At 39.7% G+C, this 21,907-nt stretch overlaps 2 protein-coding genes across 2 annotated transcripts in view; one reads left to right on the top strand and one right to left on the bottom strand.

Annotated features, from left to right (window-relative positions):
- The window catches only part of LOC310935101 (MAM domain-containing glycosylphosphatidylinositol anchor protein 2), a gene marked incomplete at its 3' end in the record, with an annotated part of 167,480 nt that overhangs the window by 23,132 nt on the left and 122,441 nt on the right, over positions 1-21,907 (top strand). The window lies entirely within an intron of this gene.
- On the bottom strand, positions 12,608-16,573 carry LOC310934989 (low choriolytic enzyme-like; the record flags this gene model as incomplete). Its single annotated transcript, XM_083898811.1, has 8 exons — positions 12,608-12,749; positions 13,997-14,078; positions 14,164-14,342; positions 15,718-15,835; positions 15,923-16,069; positions 16,235-16,297; positions 16,391-16,409; positions 16,502-16,573. 8 exons carry the CDS (start codon positions 16,571-16,573, stop codon positions 12,608-12,610), a joined length of 822 nt encoding a protein of 273 aa, XP_083754937.1.

Genomic DNA, 21,907 nt, shown 5'->3' with positions numbered 1-21,907 from the left:
ACCAATGAAGTCTACAAGCACATCAGACTGTTTTAAGGAATCTAGCAAATGGCGCTGTGATTCCTAATCAGAAGATGACAACAGTGATGTTTTGCTATGACAATGGTGGACACAAACATGCTAAACTGTCTTCCTGCTGTGGAAGTATTTATAGCTACATTTTCACTGATTGGAATGGTACTGTACATATTTTTTTTGCGTTTCCATTAGGAATAGTATAAAAATACTAATTGGGTATTGACTAAAATGGTACATATGATCTGGGAGGAGCTAGACTGGCTCCACCCACAACAGTCAGCTGATTGGGCGACAGAAAAGCGTCACCCCTTTTGCGACCGGTGTTTCTTCAACACCTGTAGTCTATTATCATACAAACCTTGACGTCTTGTTGAGACAAACGGCCACAAGCTGAGCAGGAAAGAACGAGCTGCTGGGTGTCCTCCGTTGTTGTCACGTTTTATGTAGTTGTTGGTTGTCGTCACAGGTACAACGCCATGCTTCGTATCTTGCTGACGCAGCCATTGGGCATAGCACACACCCCGCCTACCAAGTGAATGTATTGTTCTCACTCCAAACGCAACTCTGACCGTACTGTACAAATACCATGATGGAAACACGGCTTATGGTTCACAGGTCTCTCAGTGTCCAAAGTGCACATGTGTGGCTGTGTACTGCCTGTAAGACCTTTAACCTGAGATCATGTCAAATATTCATTACTTTGCCTGCTCTAGGCAACCAGCTTCCTGATACTCTGTCATGCCCTGCAGGGCAAGGTCCTGCATTGTAAATGCATGAGTGGAGGTCACAGACAACAATCCAGAATAGGGTTTTGCCAGCAGGGACCCTGAGGGTCTGCTTTAATGATAAGCCTGTGATAGTTGGAGGCCACATGGAAAAGTCCAGAGGATTCGTTGGTTACAGATGAGTTGGTGAAGGCTAATCGGTAATTGATCTGGCCAATTCTGATTACATGTTTTATTTGTTATTTTATTAATGATTAGGATCCTCCCAAGCATTAGAATATTCCATTTGTGTAAGGGGAAAGCACATTTTGCCACTTTTGTTTAGAAGAGTAACAGAAAATAATGCTCTGGTCTTTAATCATGTGATGTAATTTGTTAACACAAGTAGTTTATTAAAGGCCACACAGTTGGTGTAGTCGTTAGCACTCTTGCCTTTGCAGCAAGAAGACACCGGTCAGAACAAGGGTCTTTCTGCATGGAGTTTGCATGTTCTCCCCGTGTGTGTGTGTGTGGGTTTTCTCTGGGTTTTTGGGCTCCCTCCCACAGTCTTAAAACATGCAATATGGGGATTAGGTAAATGCAACACTCTACATTGACCATAGTTGTGAGTATGAGAGTAGGTGGTCAAAGAAATGTGTCCCTGTGATGGACTGGCGAGCTGTCCAGGGTTTACCTTATGTCACCTGAGATTGGCACAGCACCCCCATGACCCTCTTATGGAGGATAAAGTGGTAGAAGATGGATGGAATGGAAGTAGTTCATTAAGGTGCATTAAAATTCACCTCTGGGGTCATTTACAAATGTTTGCTGTTTATTCATGACCAGTGAGGCCTGTAGAGTGAGTTTTTAATACCATATCTGCTTTATATTTTTGTTAGCTGTGGACACTCACTTGACATTTAACAGGACTTCATCGGCCGCAATCCATCTTGGTCTCAAATCACCAGCGAACACCTTAGACTTTTTTTCACAGCTGCCAGAAACCAAACGGCTCGATGAGTGATCACCAGGCCCCGGCTTCTTTCTCTTGCTTACAGTCCTGGACTTGTGCTGCCACAGCTCTGCTCAGTGTTTGTCGTCTTCTCATTTGAAGAAGTGGAGGTCCTGGCCTGTGAGGAGACATTACAGGTCGCTCCGTTTTGACAGGTATCTATAGATGCCTTTGACTTTAAATTAAAGTGGAGTGTGAGGTGATCAATCATAAGAGTGCACTCTGGACAGAGCTGCAGTGTGATGCATTGGCTTCCCCTCCTTGGACTTTCATGACAGTGCGCCGCGATCAGAGCTGAATTACCCTGGAGACACACTCCTCCTCCCCTGCTCTCTGTTCTCAGCACATTGTGAAACCCTCCGATTTTACACTCCATGGAGAAACAGGGTTTTTTTTTATGACCTTACTACACACAGCCACTTCACAGATGTTGTAGTTCTGCAGTACGTTTCAGGTGCACATGTGGAAGTTTATAACTGTGGTCTTCTCAAGTACAACCAACCCACAACGGCACGGCTCATGTTTAAATTCAAAACCCTCACAGTCTTTGTAATACAGGCCTTATTTACACAGTGGATTATTTTACTATGCATGTGCCTGAACACGTATCCCACATTCATACATACACTTTATCAATGTAGGGAGAGTATGACCAAAAATTAACATCACAGTATTTCAAAATTCAACAGTTTTATGCTGTACAACCGTATTTTATGCATGAGCATGAGTGAGTGCTCCAGCGAGACCGAAGCGCAGTTGAGTGTGTATGTTTGTGTGTGTGTGTGCTCTAACACATGTTTTCTGCTAAGGTGGTGGAATAAATTGCTCTTTGCTGCAGTTACTACCACCGTTGCTTCTCCAACCAAGCCCTTAGCCTGTGTGGTGCAGCATTGAAAAGGCAGACAACCCCCCCCCCATTAACCAGTCTTGCGGTACATAAAAAATTCATATCATAATAAAAATAAATACCGGTTTCTGGTATGAACTGTTATACGTTATAAGTGTGAGCGTCGTTGTTTGAAGTCTTTCATTAATTCACAAAGTTTCATTTGTGAAATGATCCTCCACACAACGCCCATTCTCCTTTTAGTGTTTGTCTTTTGGGTTTTGCTTACATAACGGCAGACTGCAGTTGTGAATGCAGCACTGGCTGCTTATTTCAACATTGAGGCATGCGACTCAGTGTAATTAGAATTGATTATTAATTGGTGATGTTGCTAAATGTGGACACGACGTTGGTCCTCGCTGGGTTGATCAGGCAGGAATATGTGGGCTTCAATTGTTCCCACTGGTGGAAAAGTAACAGTACGCGAGTGCAGTTCATTCTGATGCATTACATTCCAGGAGGAAAGATTATATCTTGTAGTTTTACTTGATATCTGCTGTGTGTCTATGAGTATTTCTCTGTGTGTGTGTGCAAACTCTGCAATTTAGTTTTGTTCCTAATACTTTTTTTTGAATGTATTAGGATCAGGCGTCGTTGAATATTGTTTGATCCAGCGGGCTAAACTCTCAATATTTTTGTCAGAGACAAATTTGTAATGATTATAAGTCAAGGTTGAACTCTTGACAGCTTTATCAACATCGTATAGGAACACAGTGTTCTTTGCATTCGTTCTCTTGTCACTATTTCCCCTCCTTTCTCTCCCTTGTCAATTTTGTATAATGCCAAGTAACACTGCTCAATTTCATGCTCTAATGGGTGTCACTGCATGAGCTTTAATACTGGCAAACTACATGTGAAGTTAGTTATGGGAAGTGCAAAAAATAAAGAACTAGTTTCTTGCCAACTATTAAAGCGACTCATTTAAAAACCGAAATGCTCTTTTAGCTGCAAACTGGGGCTGAGACTTTTGCAAGATTGTCATATATCTCAAAGCCACGAATCCCGTTATCAACGTGACACCAAATGCACTGTGTGACTGTCACTTGAAGATACTTAAACCGAAGAAAGGAAGTAAATTACTAAAGGACCATCACCCTGGCTTCAGCAAACAATTCAATTTGAAGAGGCTCCTCTCATGTCATTGTCACTTATGCACAGACATGAAAACTCTCATATACTCACACTTGAACAAAATGATGAAAGGACTCATAATCAGAACCAGTGAAGTGTAAAGGGGGGGGGGGGGGCTGTGCACTGTTGCATTGCACCAGTGCCATCTTCTTCATCTCTCAAAGAAATGATGAACTATATCCTCATTGCATGAACGGCTGCCAAGTGTTTCTTTGTTTGTTTGCCTGCTTCCTCTTGCTGCATTTTGAGAAGTGCAGTTCCCCAAATCCTGCGTCAAGGTTTGTTTGCTGGAAGAATTGCAACATCCTTTGTTCCCCTCCTTCTCCTCCTTCAGTTTGCAACAGACGTAATAAACAGAGAGCGAGAGGGCACGGCCACAACAACACACGACGCTGCCTGCCGTTCCCTTTGCTACGGCAGGGAGGCTTCTTATTTAGAATTCATTGGTGCTTTAACATGTCATGAGCGTATTTCTGCCAATCTCCGGGAAACTTCCTATTTGGGGTTTCAAACACAGCTCAAATGGATTTGTTCAGAAACAGAGTATTTCTCTCGTAGCTATAAAATTATATTGAAGGCAGCGGGAAGAGATCAGACACAGCAATCCTGATTAGCTTTTCTCCTGAGTGAAAACATATTTTTAAAGTGAAAGGAGAAAAAGCAATTCAGGTTTGCCTTGAATGGCTGTAGCTGTGTGTAGTCGTGACACACAGGCAGTGTTTGCATACTTTATTTTCCCTGTGTGTTAAAATGTTATTGCTTCAATCGCTTCACATTGTCCCCAGAAGAACTGACTGGACCAGAAAGACTCGACAAAACCTGAAGGTATCCCCCTTGTATCGCACACTATTTGACCTTTTTGCTGTTTTAGCATGTCCTTTTGAAGAGTGTGCTCTGCACCAAGACAGAGAGACATACATTGCCTGAGCTGGCGTTCATGCACTCTCCAAACCATTCATTCAACCAAAAGAAATTACATTTTCCGATTGTCTGCGGCAAGATGATGGAAGTATGCGGGGGAAAGTGGGTCTGAGGAGACAATCAGCTCAGAGAAGAGCCAGCAAACATGCCGTCCAAGTGAATTTCAATGAAATAACATTTTCAATCCCAGTCGGTGACTTTTGACCTTCTGCATGCTTTGCTTTTGGTGCTTTAGTTGCTTTTTGTGAGGATCTTGATCCTTGCTTTTTGTTTGTAATAAGCGTTGAGTTCCACGCTCAGGCTGAAAAAAGTCAAACAATATCTCAAACTCTGCAGGGACAATTTGTTTATGCTATAAAAAAAAGAAAAGAAGGTAGACTAAAAACTTTTTATAATTTTTATTTACTCTTTTATTTTGATTTCTTATTGCGTCGTCATAACACAGCTGTTCTTTGCACCACAGTTGTTAAATGATGAAACATTTGTTGACTTAAAAGTGTAATGGAACAACTTTACAAAAAAACGAGGGCTTAAAATCAACTGAAAGTCAGGCCTGGTCGTCAGACGATCAACATCAACGCAGCTGTATTGTCTACTCAGGACAAAGAGAGTAAAGTAAAAGTCTAACACCATCATAATCACCTGGAAATCCAAAGACCAGGTGTTGTTCTTGTTAAAGCCACAGTAAGAGATGCTCTTTAAAGCATCAGATAAATACACCCTGAAATACCTAATGGAGATTGGAACCTGTCATCCGCGCTGCTTCTCCTCCAAGTCACAGTCTAATTCCGTTCCTATAATTGCCACATTTCAAGCTTATAATTATATTTCTATAGGAGTAATTATGCAATCCCACCTTTAGCATGCATGTATGAATGCACTGGTACACGGCTCACACACGCAGCACATGGTCACGTGCTCTTTCCAACTTGCTTTTAGTGCTTTTTGCTCATAACACGCAGACAAACGCGGTTCGTGCAGCTGTCTATTTTCCAGGACTTGCATTAATTTGGACAGTTTAAACAAAGCATTATCCCTAACCTTAACCATAACCAGGTAATACACGACTTTAACCTACCCATAATTCAAGTCAATTAAACCCTAAACTTAACCATTTTCTCAAAAATGCAGCTCTGCCTCATTAGGACCAGTTTCTCTATGCCTTTAAAGATCCCAAAGGCACACACACACACATACACACACACACACACACACACACACACACACCCACACAGTGTTCCTGTTCTTTGATAAATGCCACATTATTGTTCTGTAGAGCGGACGGCCGTGTGTCATTTAAAGGTTGCCCATAGAATTGCATTTTGATTCTGTTTTAGCTCATAATGCACCAACATAACAACCTCGGCATAATTTTGCGGTAAACTGTTCTCATATCTATACGTCGTAAGTGTAATTTCACCTGCAAACGGCTGTGTACGTCTTCGCCTCATTGTTATGTCCCAGATGTCTTAATGCGGCGAAGAGTCTTAAATTGGTTTAGGCTGAACCACTCTCCACTAGAGTAGGATTACACGTCTTAGAAACAATATAGGCCGTGTGTACGCTGATGTAAATAAAGCTTTGTGCAGTAAATGTTTACCGCATTGTTGATATAGAGCCGTTTACGCTGTCCATGGTGCTGATTCTGTAATCACAGTGTTTGTGTTAATGTGTTAGTCTCTGCTTTTATTCTCTATGTCAGACTTTTGTTTCCCCATCTACTCTAGTTGGCTGTATGTGTCTGAACTTGCTTTAAGTTAAGTTGAAGATGTTTCACCTCTCATCCAAGGATCAACCTCTGTCCTCTCGATGTCAAGTAACTAATGATTCTAAAGGTTATAGTTTTTGTTTGTTGGGTCAAAAATAGACCAACGTGGGTTTGGGTATGTAGCTGTATATGTTGAGGTCTGCAACTCATGATTCATTTTATAATCGATTTAACCCTTACGTTTGAATACAGTAATGAAAAAAAGAAGCTGAAAGACTGTTAAAATTACCCTGACAATTATTTTCTCAATTAATCGAGTACTTGTATGGTCCGTAAAATGTCTGAAAAGTGTTTACCAAACCTTGAAATGATGTCTCTCAAATGTCTTGTTTTGTCCATAAGTCAAAATGATTCAGTTTTTACGATTTCTTTATAATATGGAGCAAAGAAATCAGTAAATATTCACATTTATGAAGCTGAGAAATCAGAAAACTTGTTTTAATGATTGAAATAACACTCAAGATGTTTGATGATTCATTTAGTAATCGATTAATCAAATACTTGTTGCAGCCATAGAGGATTTATATGGGTATACAGGTATATGACATTGTTGAGTTAAAGCGACCAATGAGTGTGTTTGAAAAATCCATGATTTCTTTGTTGTATGGAGCAAAGAAACCAGAACATATTTTCAAGAAGCTGGAAAATTCTAAATTCATTAAATTAATTTATTTAGCAATAATAATCAATTATAAACTGGCCATGACAATATCAATTGCGATAAATAAACAAATACTGAACACTGTGGTTTGCTGCTAGCATAGACCCAGACAGTCAGCATCTTATGCAGACACTGATAAATTAATCCATTTAACATTTTCTGCTACTCTAGATAAAAACATTCCTTATTGCTTGAACTGTTGAAATCAGTAACATTCCAAAAATAATCAGAATTTAAATAAATGTAAAGATAATTTTTACTTTTTCTCTCATTTTAGTTGTCTTAAAGAAGTTGAGTGTGCCAAACTAACACCATATTGGAAGGAAATGGTCAAATGAAAATATAAACGCAGTTGAACGCAGTTCAAGCGATATGTATTGACCTTTTGCGTTACGTATATTGTGCATGTTGATTGCGCAGCTCTACTAGGTTGGTATTTCTGACTCAACTGCTAAAACAACCGCTGGTGTAGTGTTTTCCTCCTCTAACAGCATTGGACGGAAAGAGCTAAATGATGGAATGCACTTTATGTCACTTCTTTCAATCATTAGATTGTTTTCTTTGCAGCAGTTACAGTAACATGACTGCGCCTTGATGCACATGATAGTTCAGAGGTGAAATGATGAGCGATCATCTGCTCCCTGTGAATAAACCTGCCAAGTATTGTGTGAATGTCTCCATCTCTCTCTCTGGTCAACTCAATTGGTTCAGTCACCACTTTGATTTGTATGTTTCACCGTTTCCTTTCACTGATTACAGCCCGAGTCACTCGTCCTTGCTCCCCAGTCTCATTGTTTCCACCTCAATTTGTCTCATCGTATATATCTCCCCCATCCTTTTTCCTTCCTTAACCATTTCTGTCTCTTTTATCCTCCACACACACACACACACAAACACACACACACACACACACACACACACACACACACACACACACACACACACACACACACACACACACACACACACACACACACACACACACACACTCTCTCTCTCTCTCCGTCTTCATCTTAACCCCTCCATTTCCTCCGTTGTCCTGTTCTCATCAGACACACATGGAGAGTGATGCACAAACATCATCCCTCAAACCTCCACTGAGTACCTTGTTATCATCTTGTCCCCACAGTGCCTTTCTGTCTGGCTCCGTCTCAGCTTGAATTCTGTCACTAATGGGAGCGCGTCATTTTCGACAGCTGCGATTCCTCAGCGCTGACAAACAGCAGCGATGTGGCGCAGCTCTGAGAACACAGCTCAGAGGAATTGAAGTGTAATGCCTCCGTCTGATTTACACATTTACACGGGACTTTAAATAAAACTCAACAAACAAACACATCGGTCGTCTTTGACACAGACGAGGCTGCTATCGTATACAGAAACGCCGCGCGGCCTGTAAAGATGTAGGTTTGTAGTACTCGCTCGTCTTCAGTCAGAATCTCTACATCGCTGTATCTCGCCGTCCTCTGAAATGTCCTTTAGTAATGCCAGTCACAGTCTCAGTTTCAGGGAACACGCTGCATAAAATTATGAGATTTGAGGAGGCAGGGAAAACAGATAGCTTGTCAGCAAGCTGTTCCAGGATCCAGACGTCTTAGAAGTTTGTATTTGGCTCCACAGATCTGCAAAGAGAAGCTTAGTCACACGTCATGAAAGCTCTAACAACAGCGCGCTCGTCTTCTTTCTTCTTTTTTTTTGCCACCGACGGCTAACCACTTCTGCTGGGTGTGACGGGGCGACAACAAAGACCTCCAGAACGTCTAGATGCTGATTTGTTATTTCTTTTGATTGTGTCCTTAACTACATTTATGTTTGTTTTTTTTTAGTGAGCGCTGCTTTCATCTTTTTTCAAACAGGAACACTTAACAGCTGACTCCCCCATGAACCAGGTCATTGTTTGAAAGCAGACAAACGCCACACAGCAGACGTCCCCGCTGTGTTTACAGAGACCTCTTTGTTAGTAGAATGACTTTTATGTCCAGGAACAAAACCAACATGATTTGTATGTTATTATTAGCTCTGAAAGGTCCATACCTTCCCCATGTGTGTTTGAAAACAGTCCATTAATTATCGGTCATAATTTATCTTTACCATTTTGGCCATAAAGAAGTTTTAATGTTTTATATAAACTATCTCACATAAGTCGATAGCTTTAGTTAGATGCAATCATAGTATTAGAGGATTAGCAGCATAGCAATATTTTACTTCATTACACCACTACAATGGAATAATAACAGAAATTGTGTTTTCAGGCTTTTATTAGAGTCATTACATGCCCCAGCCAAGCATGATAGAGATTAATTGAACAAATTAAGGGATTTATTAGTATCATTTGGACAATAAGAAATGCTATTAGTTTGAATGTAAGGTTGTTTTTTTTGTTAATGCGTACGTGCACATCACACTACATATTCATTGTTGTTGATTTTTGATAATTAATTTGGTTACTTTCTATGTTATTATATCTTATTTTCTATATGGTGTATAACCTTAAAGCTCTCATAGACCGGAAGTTCCAATTAACGCTGTTTTTTTTTGGTGTGTGTGTATGTATGTAAGTAGACCTCCATAACTCACACATAATGTGCTTTTGGACTAAACTATAGGAGCTTTAAATGTTTACACACCTGTAATATTGTATTCTAATAGTTCATTCCTTCTTTGTACACCTGTTTGTATCTTCTATTTCTTGTAAGGTGCCTGAAACTGTGCTGCAGTAACACAAACATATTTTCCAGTTGAGGGATTTATAAAGAGATTAGATTAACCAGCAGCTTTAGGGGCCGTCCACACGGAAATGGGTTTAGGTGAATATGCATACTTTATTTGTTGGAGAGGCGTTCCGTCTGTAAAGTTGCTAAAATATGCACACGGAACCGGCACGAATCGTAAATGTAAACAAACAGACATTATTTGCCTTTCTTTCCTCTGGCTCGGTTCATTCTGTCTTCGTTTCCGTTATTATATCTGTAATGTTTGCAATGTCCTCTCTGTTTTTGGTGTAGAGTTACAGCGCAACTACACTCTTAGAAATAAACGTGCAAAGTACAACCATATAAGGATCTCCAGGTTGTCCTCATATGAGAACCCTTTTTGGCTCCAGGTTTTTATAAAGGTTCCACCTGGAACCTGTTTGGAGGGTTCCAACAAGAACCCTTTTAAAACCCTTTAATCAGGAAAGGGGTTTTAAAGGGTTCTCTGGATCAAAATTGTTCTTACTGGAACCATTAGTGTTACCAAGAACCCTTGAAAAACCCTTTCTTCGGGAAAGGGGACGTGGCCTTGAACTGCTCACTGCGATTGAGCAAGAATATCCTCTATATGGTCGCTCTGGAGTCGACCTGGATTTGTGGCGTAATCGTTGACGTGGCGTGATTGACGGGCATATATTTGCAATACAATAACAGTGTCAGTCTTGACATTTGTGTCTGTTTGAATGTGATTGAGTGATGACTGAGCAGGATTGAGATTTATGATGCAAACTGTCAGTATCCAAAGTCTTCTAACTTGAGATTAACTTAATAATGCATTTTTCCCCCCGCTTTTCAGAAAGGTTAAAAGTAAACCTTGCACAGAGAAAACTTGCTAAAGGATGGACTGGTTTATATGATAGCAGCACTGAGAGAACCTTTTAGTTCCTGTTGGTGGGTGTGAGTCAGGTCACAGTGAACTGAAGGGAGCTGTGTGTTAAAGCTTATCATGTTTGAATAGAGGCAGGTACGCTGATCCGTGTTAATAACGCGGTGGTAAGAGCTCGTCAGCCAGCCGGCAGTTATGGTCTGCCAGTGTATCACCTGTGATATCACACCTCAGACTGCGTTTGGCTCCATTCAGCCTCCTCTCATTAGAGCACATCCTACAGGAGACTGTGCTGGCCGTATCCACTACGCCCTTTGAAGTGCGGTCAAAGAGCAATCCTTTACAGCCGGGATGAAACATACAGTTGATGAAACTAGGAAACACACTGCTGCAGGCTCCTATCTTTCCATTTTACGTGAAAGCACATTTTTATTATGTATTTTGAATTGAATTTAAAGGGGCCCGCGTATCACAGCAATCAAAGGAAATATGAAACATTCCATATGATGAGGTTTCACTTATGTCAGACTCATAGTCCTGTTTGTACTTCAGTTATGGATCTTTGGCTCATTGGTGATTTTATGTGAATCAGAATTTGGAGAAATGCTTTAATTTATCGTCCGTTTGAACAGACTCTCCAAGCTTCTTGGAGCGTGAACAGAGCCGCGGCGTTAAATATTTCAATAAACAAGTACATTTTGAATATTTCATGGGCAGAACGATTGATATGAACTGAAATTACTTCATGAAACATTAAAGGGCCTGTCCATCGGAACTATACTGATTCAATGGCTTTCTCTCTCAGCTCGGCTCTGCTCGTGCCGTGACCTCTTTAGCTGTTTTGAAGCCGGAACACTGGAGGAAGACATGCAGCGCTGTCATGAGTCTTAGTGCATTCATACATCATGAGGAGGAAGGAAAATTTGCTTAATATGAATCTGTTATCTCTCTCCTCGGTATTGTCCCCTTATCCCCCCCTCCCTCCCTCCCTCCTCCTGACACTACCCTGCTACTGTTCTCTCACCCAGCACTGCTCTCTCTCACTGGGGTGAATACAGAAGAATAACAATGCGTGGGATTTCAAAGGGTAGAGAAAGAAATCAGATCTCCAAGAGTGTGGGTTGTGGCCGAGTTAAGAAGAAGAAAAAAGAGGCTGATTTCTCTGCAGGGTTTGGGAGTAGTAAGAGAAGAGTTTATCCTTGTGTCTTCACCACATCTACAGAGACACAACCCTGCACATTTTGGCTCACTAAATATGCTCTACTGTACTTATTCACCCTGATAGAATAGTGCACTCTCCACTAGTGTTCAAATTCCACACTTTTTTTGCCCTGAAGTCATTTAACGTTTAATTAAATTAGAGTATTTTTGTCTTTCACCGTTAAAAGAGTATAAAACAAAAGATGATAATGGATATTTTTATTCTTCTGCCAGTAATTGTCAGATTTTGCTGATTTTGAATCATCATAGGCTGTGAATCAATAATGTCAAAGACAATGAACCCCCCTTTTTTTTTTTTTTGACATTTCAGCGTCTGTGATGTCGAGGGCTTTCAAGAAACAAACAAAACAAGTCAAAATTGATGTGGAGGAGTGAACATATTTTGCCTTGTAGTGTTTTAACATCGCTACATGTCCCATAATTTGACTTGAGTGTGTCTTTTGTTTGATCCGTCCCGGCGAATAAATGCCCGCGTCGATCAAACGCTGCCCCCAGTTTGAAACGCAGTCTTTCTGTCTTATAAATTATCCCCAAATTTATTCGGTTGACTTTGTTCTGTAAAATCTTTGTCACACCCATTCTAAAGAGCCATCAGACATGTTTGGCTGTAAATGAAGAGACAATGGATTCATCAGATACCAACTTTTAATTATTGTTCTGTCACGTTACAGTGACAGGTGTCAGAATGGAAATGTAATGATGTCATTCTCTATCCAGTGAAGCCCCAGCACCTGTAGAGTTTGTTGAGCCTGTAAATGTCGATGTTGGATAAACCCTCTCTCTGCCCGATGGTAGCAGACGGGTCGTAGGTTGGAGTTATAGTTTCCTTGCCTTGCGTCCCAAAGGCAGTTCTACAGACAAAAACAAAGAATGATTCAAAAATGTTCCTTTTTTTCAGGTTAAGACCTAAACCTCAAAATGTTTTTTGCTTAAGTTAACCATACAATTGCCATAAAATGTCCTGTGAGTAAGGAATTTTTAACCATTTTTTTCCCAGAATAACTTTCGATATCTGGCAGTTATTTTCAATTTACTTTATGCCAATATAGTGTATTATCAATTTTAAATGACAACAACAACAACAACAAAAACACTATAGTTGTACATGAACACCAGATTTTCGCATTTTAAATTTTAAATTTGAACAATATAAAACATGTTTAAAATGCCATTCTCAATGTCTAAAAACAGGCCAAATAATGGGAACTATGTACAGGCGTTTTCCCCTCTCTGGCGACAAAGACACTGATTCATTGGCTTGCTACAATAGTGTGAGTGAAATTACCATAATAACCACATGATGTGCCTCGACTTGCAACTTCTCATCTTTCAGAAGCCGCTAGAACTGTTGCAAAATTGCTGTAATACAAAGTGCGCTTGCGCGAACGTATCGTATGCGATAAGCTCTGTGTTAAAGGCTTTGATTTAAAGGTCTCATATTAAGCAAAATCAACTTTTAAATCATTTAAATCCTGATATTTGGGACTCTGGAGGTCCTATCAGTCAGCTAAGTGTGAAAAAAGATGACTCACTCATGTTTTTGTGGTCCTCCTCAGTCTAAGTACAGGAGATAAAACATGCGATGTTGACTTCCCCACTCATTGGGACGTCACGATGCACTAAATTCCCGGAATTGTTGTCTCGTAGAGCTCTGCTTTGTCTCTAAAACATGCTAGAGTTCTGGCGAGGGCAACGGTGTCCGAAAACCGGAAGTTCTATTCTTGGCTCCACAGTTCAGCACAGAGTTCTACACAAACTTCCACCCTCAGAGGATTTATCTGTCCAGTGGATACATGTTATATATGATGGCAATGTGCCTGCTAGAATCTTCAAATTATCACTTTTCCAAATGCTAACTGCTGTTAGTTCCCAGTAGCCTCTGTGGCTAATGTCATTTCCTGTCCCTTAAGTTTTGTTTTACCTTTTTTTTTTCTTTTTTAAGGTGGACCTAAAGTGAAACTACTAAACCGAGCGTTCTGAACTGCTGTGGGTCTTCATCCTTATGGTATTTTGACCAACACATGTCACAGACATGTTCATTAGGACACCAGGGAACTAGTTTAATATGCCCCCTTTAATGTTAAATACATTATCCCACCTTCCGTAGTGCATCACAGAGGAGTAGTCATACGGAGTGTTGAGATTGTCCGTGTCCATTTTACGGAAGTTGTAGACAAAATCTGTTCAAAACAAAACAAAAACAAATAAGTATATTCTGGTATAATAATGAATCTAAACTTTGAAGTCGTGTACTGAGATTATTACATTGATTTATGTTGTCCCAGTTGATCCTGATGTACTGGTCGCGGTCGCTGCGCGTGTGCTCGTGGTAGAATCCCAGCGTGTGCATCAGCTCGTGCTGGATGATGCCGTTGTTTATGCAGCCGTATCTCTGCAGTGACAGCCTCTGCTTGTCACCGGTGTAACCCAGTAAAGAGGCGCATCTAACGGCAGACAGAGGGGGGGGAAACAGACAGCGATCATTAATATGCAACGTGCAACTTGACATTTGATTAATAAAGTTATGTCATTCAAGTCGTCGGCGACACTGCGCACACATGCTTAAATAATGAGTTTTCCGATGGTGTTTAGCAGGACGCCGAGTTGTGTCTGTCAAATATAGATTTGTAATTCAAATGAGAGAGAACTGACAATCGATGGAGATGTTTTTAAGTGAGAGGAAGATCATTTCTGTGTTATTTGACCCTGTGTCTGCATCAGTCGTGTTACTGTGCCGTGTGCTCATCAGCCCACGCAAAATAACAAAGCATTTGGTAGTCATTTACCTTTTTATGGATTGAAATAGTACATTAATGGTTTGCTCGTTGGCCGGCAACTATTTGTTAAAACAAACTGATAAAAGCAATGGGTCTTATCACATAAAAATGAGAGATTCGGTTGTATTCAGAGTGGAATACTCTACTTAATTACTTGGACAGGAGAAAGAGAGCAGTTAAAGTGAAATTAAGCAATTGAATTCTCATAAAGTTAGTACTTAAATGTTTTGATTACATAAAAAAATAAATAAGACATGCATTAACCCTTAGAACACAGAGCAATTAGGCTGCATTTTTCCATACAAAGGCGATAAGAATGTGCAATATACTGTAGAGTGTCTTACATCCCCTTTTTCAGAACAACCTATAGTCAATCTGATGACATGTTCACCAACTATAATAAACACACCTGAGAAACAACTTCTAACATCTTTTAAATGGGACATATTATGCTAAATCAACTTTTTAATCATTCAAATCCTTATATTTGGGACTCTGAGGCCCTACCAGTTGCCAAAAAAAACACGAGAGTGCTGACGAGAAGTACACGAAAAGTTCTATTCTTGGCTCGACAGTGCAGCACAGAGTCCTACACAAACTTCCAGCCTCAGAGGATATTTCTGTCCAGTGGATACATGTTATCCACTGCTGTGGTGCTTCATCCTTACGGTATTTTGACCACCAGGGAACTAATTTAACTTGGAGAAATAGGGTAAATATGACAACCTTTAAAATGAGATTGAATTTGTGAAATTTGTAAATACATCACATTTCAAAGTTTGCTTGGCTCATTTTTATGAACAAAAGTGAAAGAAAACTGTCAATTTTGTCACTTCTGTTTAAAAGAAAGACAATAAAAAACACTATAAAATCAATCACAACTTTGACTCAAAAATGCATGACTTATTTTATAAAGCCTGAAGATATTACCTATGAATGTCCATATAATGACTTGTGTATCATTCCCACTACAATTTACCAAGAGTTTCCCATTACAGTACAAGCACCCAGTGTCTTTGCCTTCTTTTCTTTGTAAACTTACCCATATCTCGGTTCAACACTTAAGTACGCCCGCTGAGTCACACGTGGGATGAAGCGAATGCAGGTTCTTGAGTGAAAGCCTCTCATGGCTGCTACAATCTGCGTCTTCTCTGAATTGTCTGAAGTTGTGGACAAAAGCATGCGACATGTTAACAACGCTCGGTCCACTTTATCGACTCCTAATCACCTTGAACGGTTGAACTCACCGTATTTTTCACTCAGAATAAAAGGGATCTCCACGTATCCGTTTGCAGACTTTGGCCACAGGCAGGAGTACGGTTCACCCAAGCACTTCATGGCATTCCTGGTTTGTGGAATTATCACGTCTCCTTCCAGCAGAAAATCACTGGAGGCTTTTAAAAAAATGAAAGAAAATTAGCTTTCCCCCCCAGAACATTAGTTAAAAAAAATTTGTTTTTCTTTAAATGATTTCCTTTATTCAATATAGAACATCTGCACTAATAATGAAAGGCTCATGTTCCCTCACTGTCCTTGGAGCGTCTTGATTGAATTCTCACCATTGTTCATCCTCAGAATAGTTGCGGTGAAGTCTTCCTTTGCAGACTGCTCCATTGATAGGTCTAATAAATAGTGGAAAAGCACACGTTGCACAACTCGGTATTAATCGCTTGAAAACTCAGAAATAATGTGTGTGCTATTGTCTGGTTTCTTACCATGAACAGCACCATGATCCTGTGGGGAGAAAAAAATATAGGGAATTCAACTGGGTTTCCTCATTTCACAGCACTCTATATTTACATATTATGTACATTCATTTGTCTTACATTGTCGTCGTGAGCTTTAGAGGAGCCCAGAAGCAGCAGGAGGAGAACAGGAACACTTGTGTTGAAGTCCATCGTTGTCTTGATGAAGTCCAGTGAGGGGATGTCAGTTTATATACAGGCTCTTAAGGTGTGTCGGTGTGCAGAGATTAGTGAAATAGGGGTTCACTGACCTCCTTAGATACACAGCTGATGGGAGTGCCCGGTTCACCACAGCCCAGAGATAATCTCATTCTGGTGGGGGCTATTGTCATCTCACGTAGCATCGGATTGCACATGGACCAGCAGGTGGTCTGCATCTGAGATCTACTGTAGGTCCCAATTATTTCTTAATAAAAGGACCCATATATGAAGCCTTCTATGTGTGCTTTTCCTCTCTCAGGGAAGTTTTATTTTATTCTAACTTGGTTCATGCAAGTGTGAGCATCATTTAAATGTCCCATCTTATGCAAAATCAAATTTTTAATCATTTTAATCCTTATATTTGGGACTCTGGAGGCCCTATCAGTCGGCAAAGTGTGAAAATAGATGACTCACTCATGTTTTTGTGGTCCTCCTCAGTCTAAGTACAGGAGATGAAACACAATGTTGACTTCCGCACTCATTGGGGCATCATGATATGCTAAATTCCTGGGATTGTTGTCTCGTGGAGCTCCGCTTTGTCCGTAAAACATGCAAAGTCCGCGAAAAGTTCTATTCTTGGCTCCACAGTGCAGCACAGAGTGCTACACAAACTTCCAGCCTCAGAGGATTTATCTGTCCAGTGGATACATGTTATATATGACAGCAATGGCCTTCTAGAGCCTGCCAATGATCACTTTTCCAAATGCTAACTGCTGTTAGCTCCCAGTAGCCTCTGTGGCTGATGTCATTTCCTGTCCCTTAAGTTTCGTTTTTCTTTTTTACGCAATACTACCAAATGAACAGTTGAACTGCTGTGGTGCTTCATCCTTATGGTTTTTTGACCAAATGTTCATTATGACACCACGGAACTAGTTTAACTTGGAGAAATATGGTATAATATGGGACCTTTAAATCCCGATCATTAACAATCATATTATCAGTGCATCTCTTAACAAAAAAAAAACAAATTTCCCCATTAAACACGAGCAGCTAGATTCACAGGGAGTTGTATGGTTTTTGCTGGTTGTGACCTATTGCTGCGCTGTTCAGTTTGAGAACGAGATTTGCGTTTCATATAGTAATGGGTCAATTAGTGATCGGCTGTAAATTCTGGGATTCATTATTGAGGAGCTGCTGTTGCTGCAATGCTGGTCTCAGTAAACACTGAAAAACAACAAAAAAAACTGCTCTTTAAAAAAAAAGAGAAATGCTTTGTTTTGATAGATGAGCGTTATTTATTCTTTATCCCACAAATAAATCATCAGGTTCCAGTGGATTGTTTACAGGAGGGATGCTGTTCTTCATAGCATCATAAAAGCTATAGGGTGTGATTTTTTTATGTCAAGGAAAGCAAACGTCAAACAGAGATCCCGTTGTGCAACCTTTAAATGATGCAAGCCTGGACTTTGTGCCATTTATTATCATGCAAATGTCTCTGTTGGTGTGTGTTTGTCTTGTCTCTTGGCTGTCCATACCTGTCCAAATGAGGTCTTCTGAATGGATGCACAGGAAATCTAATTAGTGTTTTGGAGTCACAGAACTGCACGAGTAATGCTCAATGATGTATGACCCATCCATAATTTTAATTTTACTGCTTGTCTGAATGCAAGGGGGGAAGGATTTCTTATTCACTGCATTGTCCCCCCAGAAATAGAAATGTTGTTCTCTTCAAATATCTGCACTTTAGGATGAGAGGCTTCAGAGAACTGTCAGAAGTCAGAATGTAGTGTTCGCCTTCCCTAATATCACATACAGTATAATAGCTTTATATTTCATTATTTTTTTCCCAGTGTCTTCCGCTTTGATTTTCTTTGTTTCTTTCATTTTTATTAGATTTCAGCATCAAATGGGAACGGCATGTAGAGCAGTATGATTGTGCTGCATACATAATTTGCATATACCACTGTTCATGTATTTAACTGCAACAAACCCGAGTGAGTGGGCCGTGCAGTGATGCACATTGCCAGCACTGTTGCCTCACAGGGTTGCTGGTTCCCATCCCACATGTCCAAAAAACATACAGGAGGTTATGTTGGTCCTGCGATGGACTGGCAAAGGATGTAGAGATGCAACTAACAATTATCTTCATAAACAATGACTCTGTCGATTATTTTCTCGATTAATCGAGTAATCGTTTGGTCCATAACATGTCAGTAAACTAAAAAAAATCTAGAGCTGCAACCAACGATTATTTTCGTTAAAAAAAATGTCAAACCTGGAAATGATAATGTTCTTGAATGTCTTGTTTTGTCCACAAACCAAAATGATTCAATTATAATGATTTATTTGTTATGTGGAGCAAGGAAACTAAGAACATTTTCACATTTAACAAGCTAAAACAATCAGAAATCTTGAAAGTCTATGTCTTTTCAAAGTTAATATTTCTCATCCAAAAAAATGTTTTAGGAGAAAAAAAATGTTTTCTAACACATTCCTGTTAGGAACAATGGTGTTTTCACCGCAGATGTAGCAGAATACGTCAGGCTAATATTTGCAAGATCTTCTAGTCGAAGCCATTTCATTCACTTGTAATATAAAAAAAAAACAATTAGACATAAGCTGGCACATGCAAAATCTTCAGAATTTGTTTGTTGCAAGAAATATAAAATAATTTTGCATCATATGACGTGAAAATACCCGTACATGCAAACAAAGATGTTAAAAAACGGTAGCTTTGTAGCTTTCTTCAGAAAGTTGACCTGATTGAGCAAAACCAATGTGATTTTTGGATTCAGCACATGAAAATTATCCCAAGTCAGCTAAAACAAACTTAAACAATACATTTGGTGTTGACCAGTGTTATCAAAATAGACTAAAATGAATTTAGTGCACCCTGTCTTTCACCCGATGTCAGCAGGGATTGACCTCATGACCTCATGTAGGATGAAACGGTAGACAATGAATGAATGAATGAATGAATGAATGAATGAAAACCTAACGTTTTAAATACAGCAGTAGTCACAGGTACAACTTTCACATCTGTGTTTTCTTTAAAAGAGACAAACTCCTCCCATTAGGCTGACTGGGGAAAAAGTCTCAGGTGACTTCAGCAGTAAATGTCCAGCTGTAGAACTATATCAGGCTCCATTGTAACCATTTCAAATGTAAGTTTATGTATTCAGTGTCGCGCTCATTTCTCAAGCAAAATACCACGAATTCTGTCTTTTCAGCCTCTTATTGCAATCCATTTGTCTGTTTTATATCATTAACCGACCGTGTTGCAAAATCCTCACTCGCTGCCCGATACAAGACTGTGATTGTATCCTCATTTCAGTGTGTCTTGAGCAGTGTGGGTAGATCGTGTTGGTAGGAGGAAGTGAAGCAGATGGGAAGTTTTGGCCAATTTTTCACCAGCTCCGAACAGCGGCGATGGCATAGCCTATTAGCCCTCCACTGTGTTAGAGTACATCTCTGTCTTTTTCTCTCTGACACTGTGTGGGCAGCCAAGGACAACAGTCAATGAGCAATATCAATTTACATAATGGACTATTAAACAATGTGCTTAACATTTAGAGTCGCTACACTGGTGTTCAGTGGGAGTGTGTGCCAGGAAGTCCGCAGCCGTGATCCAACCACGCTGTAAATGGAACACATTAGCCTGCTCTGCTGCCTCTTCTCATGACCCGTCCTCTTGCTGCAGTCTGTTGACTGACCTGACACACATGGCCTACTTGGTCTCCCTTTACTTGGCTTTTTGCACACTTCATATGACTGCATACAATAACAATCAACTAGTATGTGCACAGCGTTCCCTGCGATCCAGCTCATTATTTGCACATTTTCAAATCGCCGCTGGTGGACTAATACGTAAAAAATGTAGCTCTCTGCCTCTTTGCTATCCTTTGCATTTTTTTCCTTCCTCTCTCTGCTTGTTCTTTGCACCAGAGTCAATTTGAGAGGGTGCACACGTCTTGTTCACGCTAACTCACAGCCAGACAAAACAGGAACAATATATTAAATACGAACACCGTTTTAATTGGATTGAATTATCAGACTTGTCAGAGCCAAGTGAATAGTAAATGAAATGGTTATGTATTGTGTTATGGCACGTTATTGTCGCAATGCAAATTTATTATGTCGTGATTCGGTCGCACAGTCTGTTCAAGGAATAATTGTGTTTGATGAATGAGGTGTCAAGTTTTTTATGAGGTGGTCTTTATGCCCTGAGGAAAAAGAGAAGATGCATGTTACAGCGTTTTTAAAAAAACAAACAAAAACAAAACAGAGGTCTGTTCAGCCATACATGCAGTAGATGTGCACATGCTTTTATTCATTACTTCAGTTTGAGGGTCCATTAGGCATATCCTGTGTCCTAAAGCGTGTACTTAAGGATACATCAAAACAGACTTAGGATAAGACTGTGACTCATCCTCTGTTTATATTTATATGTATCCTCAAAACCAGTCATGATGAGACGAGCTCATATCCTGTCCTCCAACTCTAAAATGAACATTAATAAGAATAAGCATGTATCATTCTTAGATGGTTCCTATTCGTTGTCAAATATGTTTGATTTGGGCCTATGTCGTTTATGATTTTATTCCTCTATTTCCAGCAAAATACAAAACATAATTGGTAACAGTTAAATAAATTGATGTTCTTTTAAAATCTACTTGGTTTCAGAGATTTTTATCTGCAAACATAGACTGATAAAACAAAGTTCATTTTGATCAATTCGTTTTTTTCAGCAAAAAAATCGACACAAAATCTTGTTTTTACTGTTTTTTATCTTTTAAACATGTGACTACTGGACTATACCAACTGATAAATAATTGATGTCATTGTTTTTGCACTGAGGACGATTTCTACATTCTAATACGTGTGATTACGACTGACAACCATGTTATCGAGACATTTTTTTACTTAAATCTTTGATTAATCACCCCTGAATGTGATTATTGATGATCAATTATGCATCAATTATTGTAAATGACATGATGATAGAATATGCAGATCATCTGTTTTCACTGTTTTCAGTTGCATAATATTAAATGCTAATACTCTTCCCGACAAGAGCTGTTTTTTCTTTGAAACAAAATAAGGGTTTTAGTAGTCTTAAATGACAAAAACTACACAGTCTACACAGTAGATGCATGACCAAAAGTGGACTGTCTCTCTCTCCCGACCTATATACACTACATAAAAAGAAAAAAGAAAACATCAGATGCCACAGGCATATTTTTTATGAGCCTTTCCACTCCAGACAGTATGATAGACACCACGTCATGCAGTCTTAGAAATAAAAGGGCTAAGTAGAACCATAAGGTTCTTCGGCTTGTCCTCACA

This window comes from Microchirus variegatus (genome assembly GCF_963457635.1).
Source record: "Microchirus variegatus genome assembly, chromosome: 12".
Taxonomy (NCBI): Eukaryota; Metazoa; Chordata; class Actinopteri; order Pleuronectiformes; family Soleidae; genus Microchirus; species Microchirus variegatus.
Note: the sequence above shows the minus strand (reverse complement) of the source record. Positions and strands in the feature narration are given on the sequence as shown.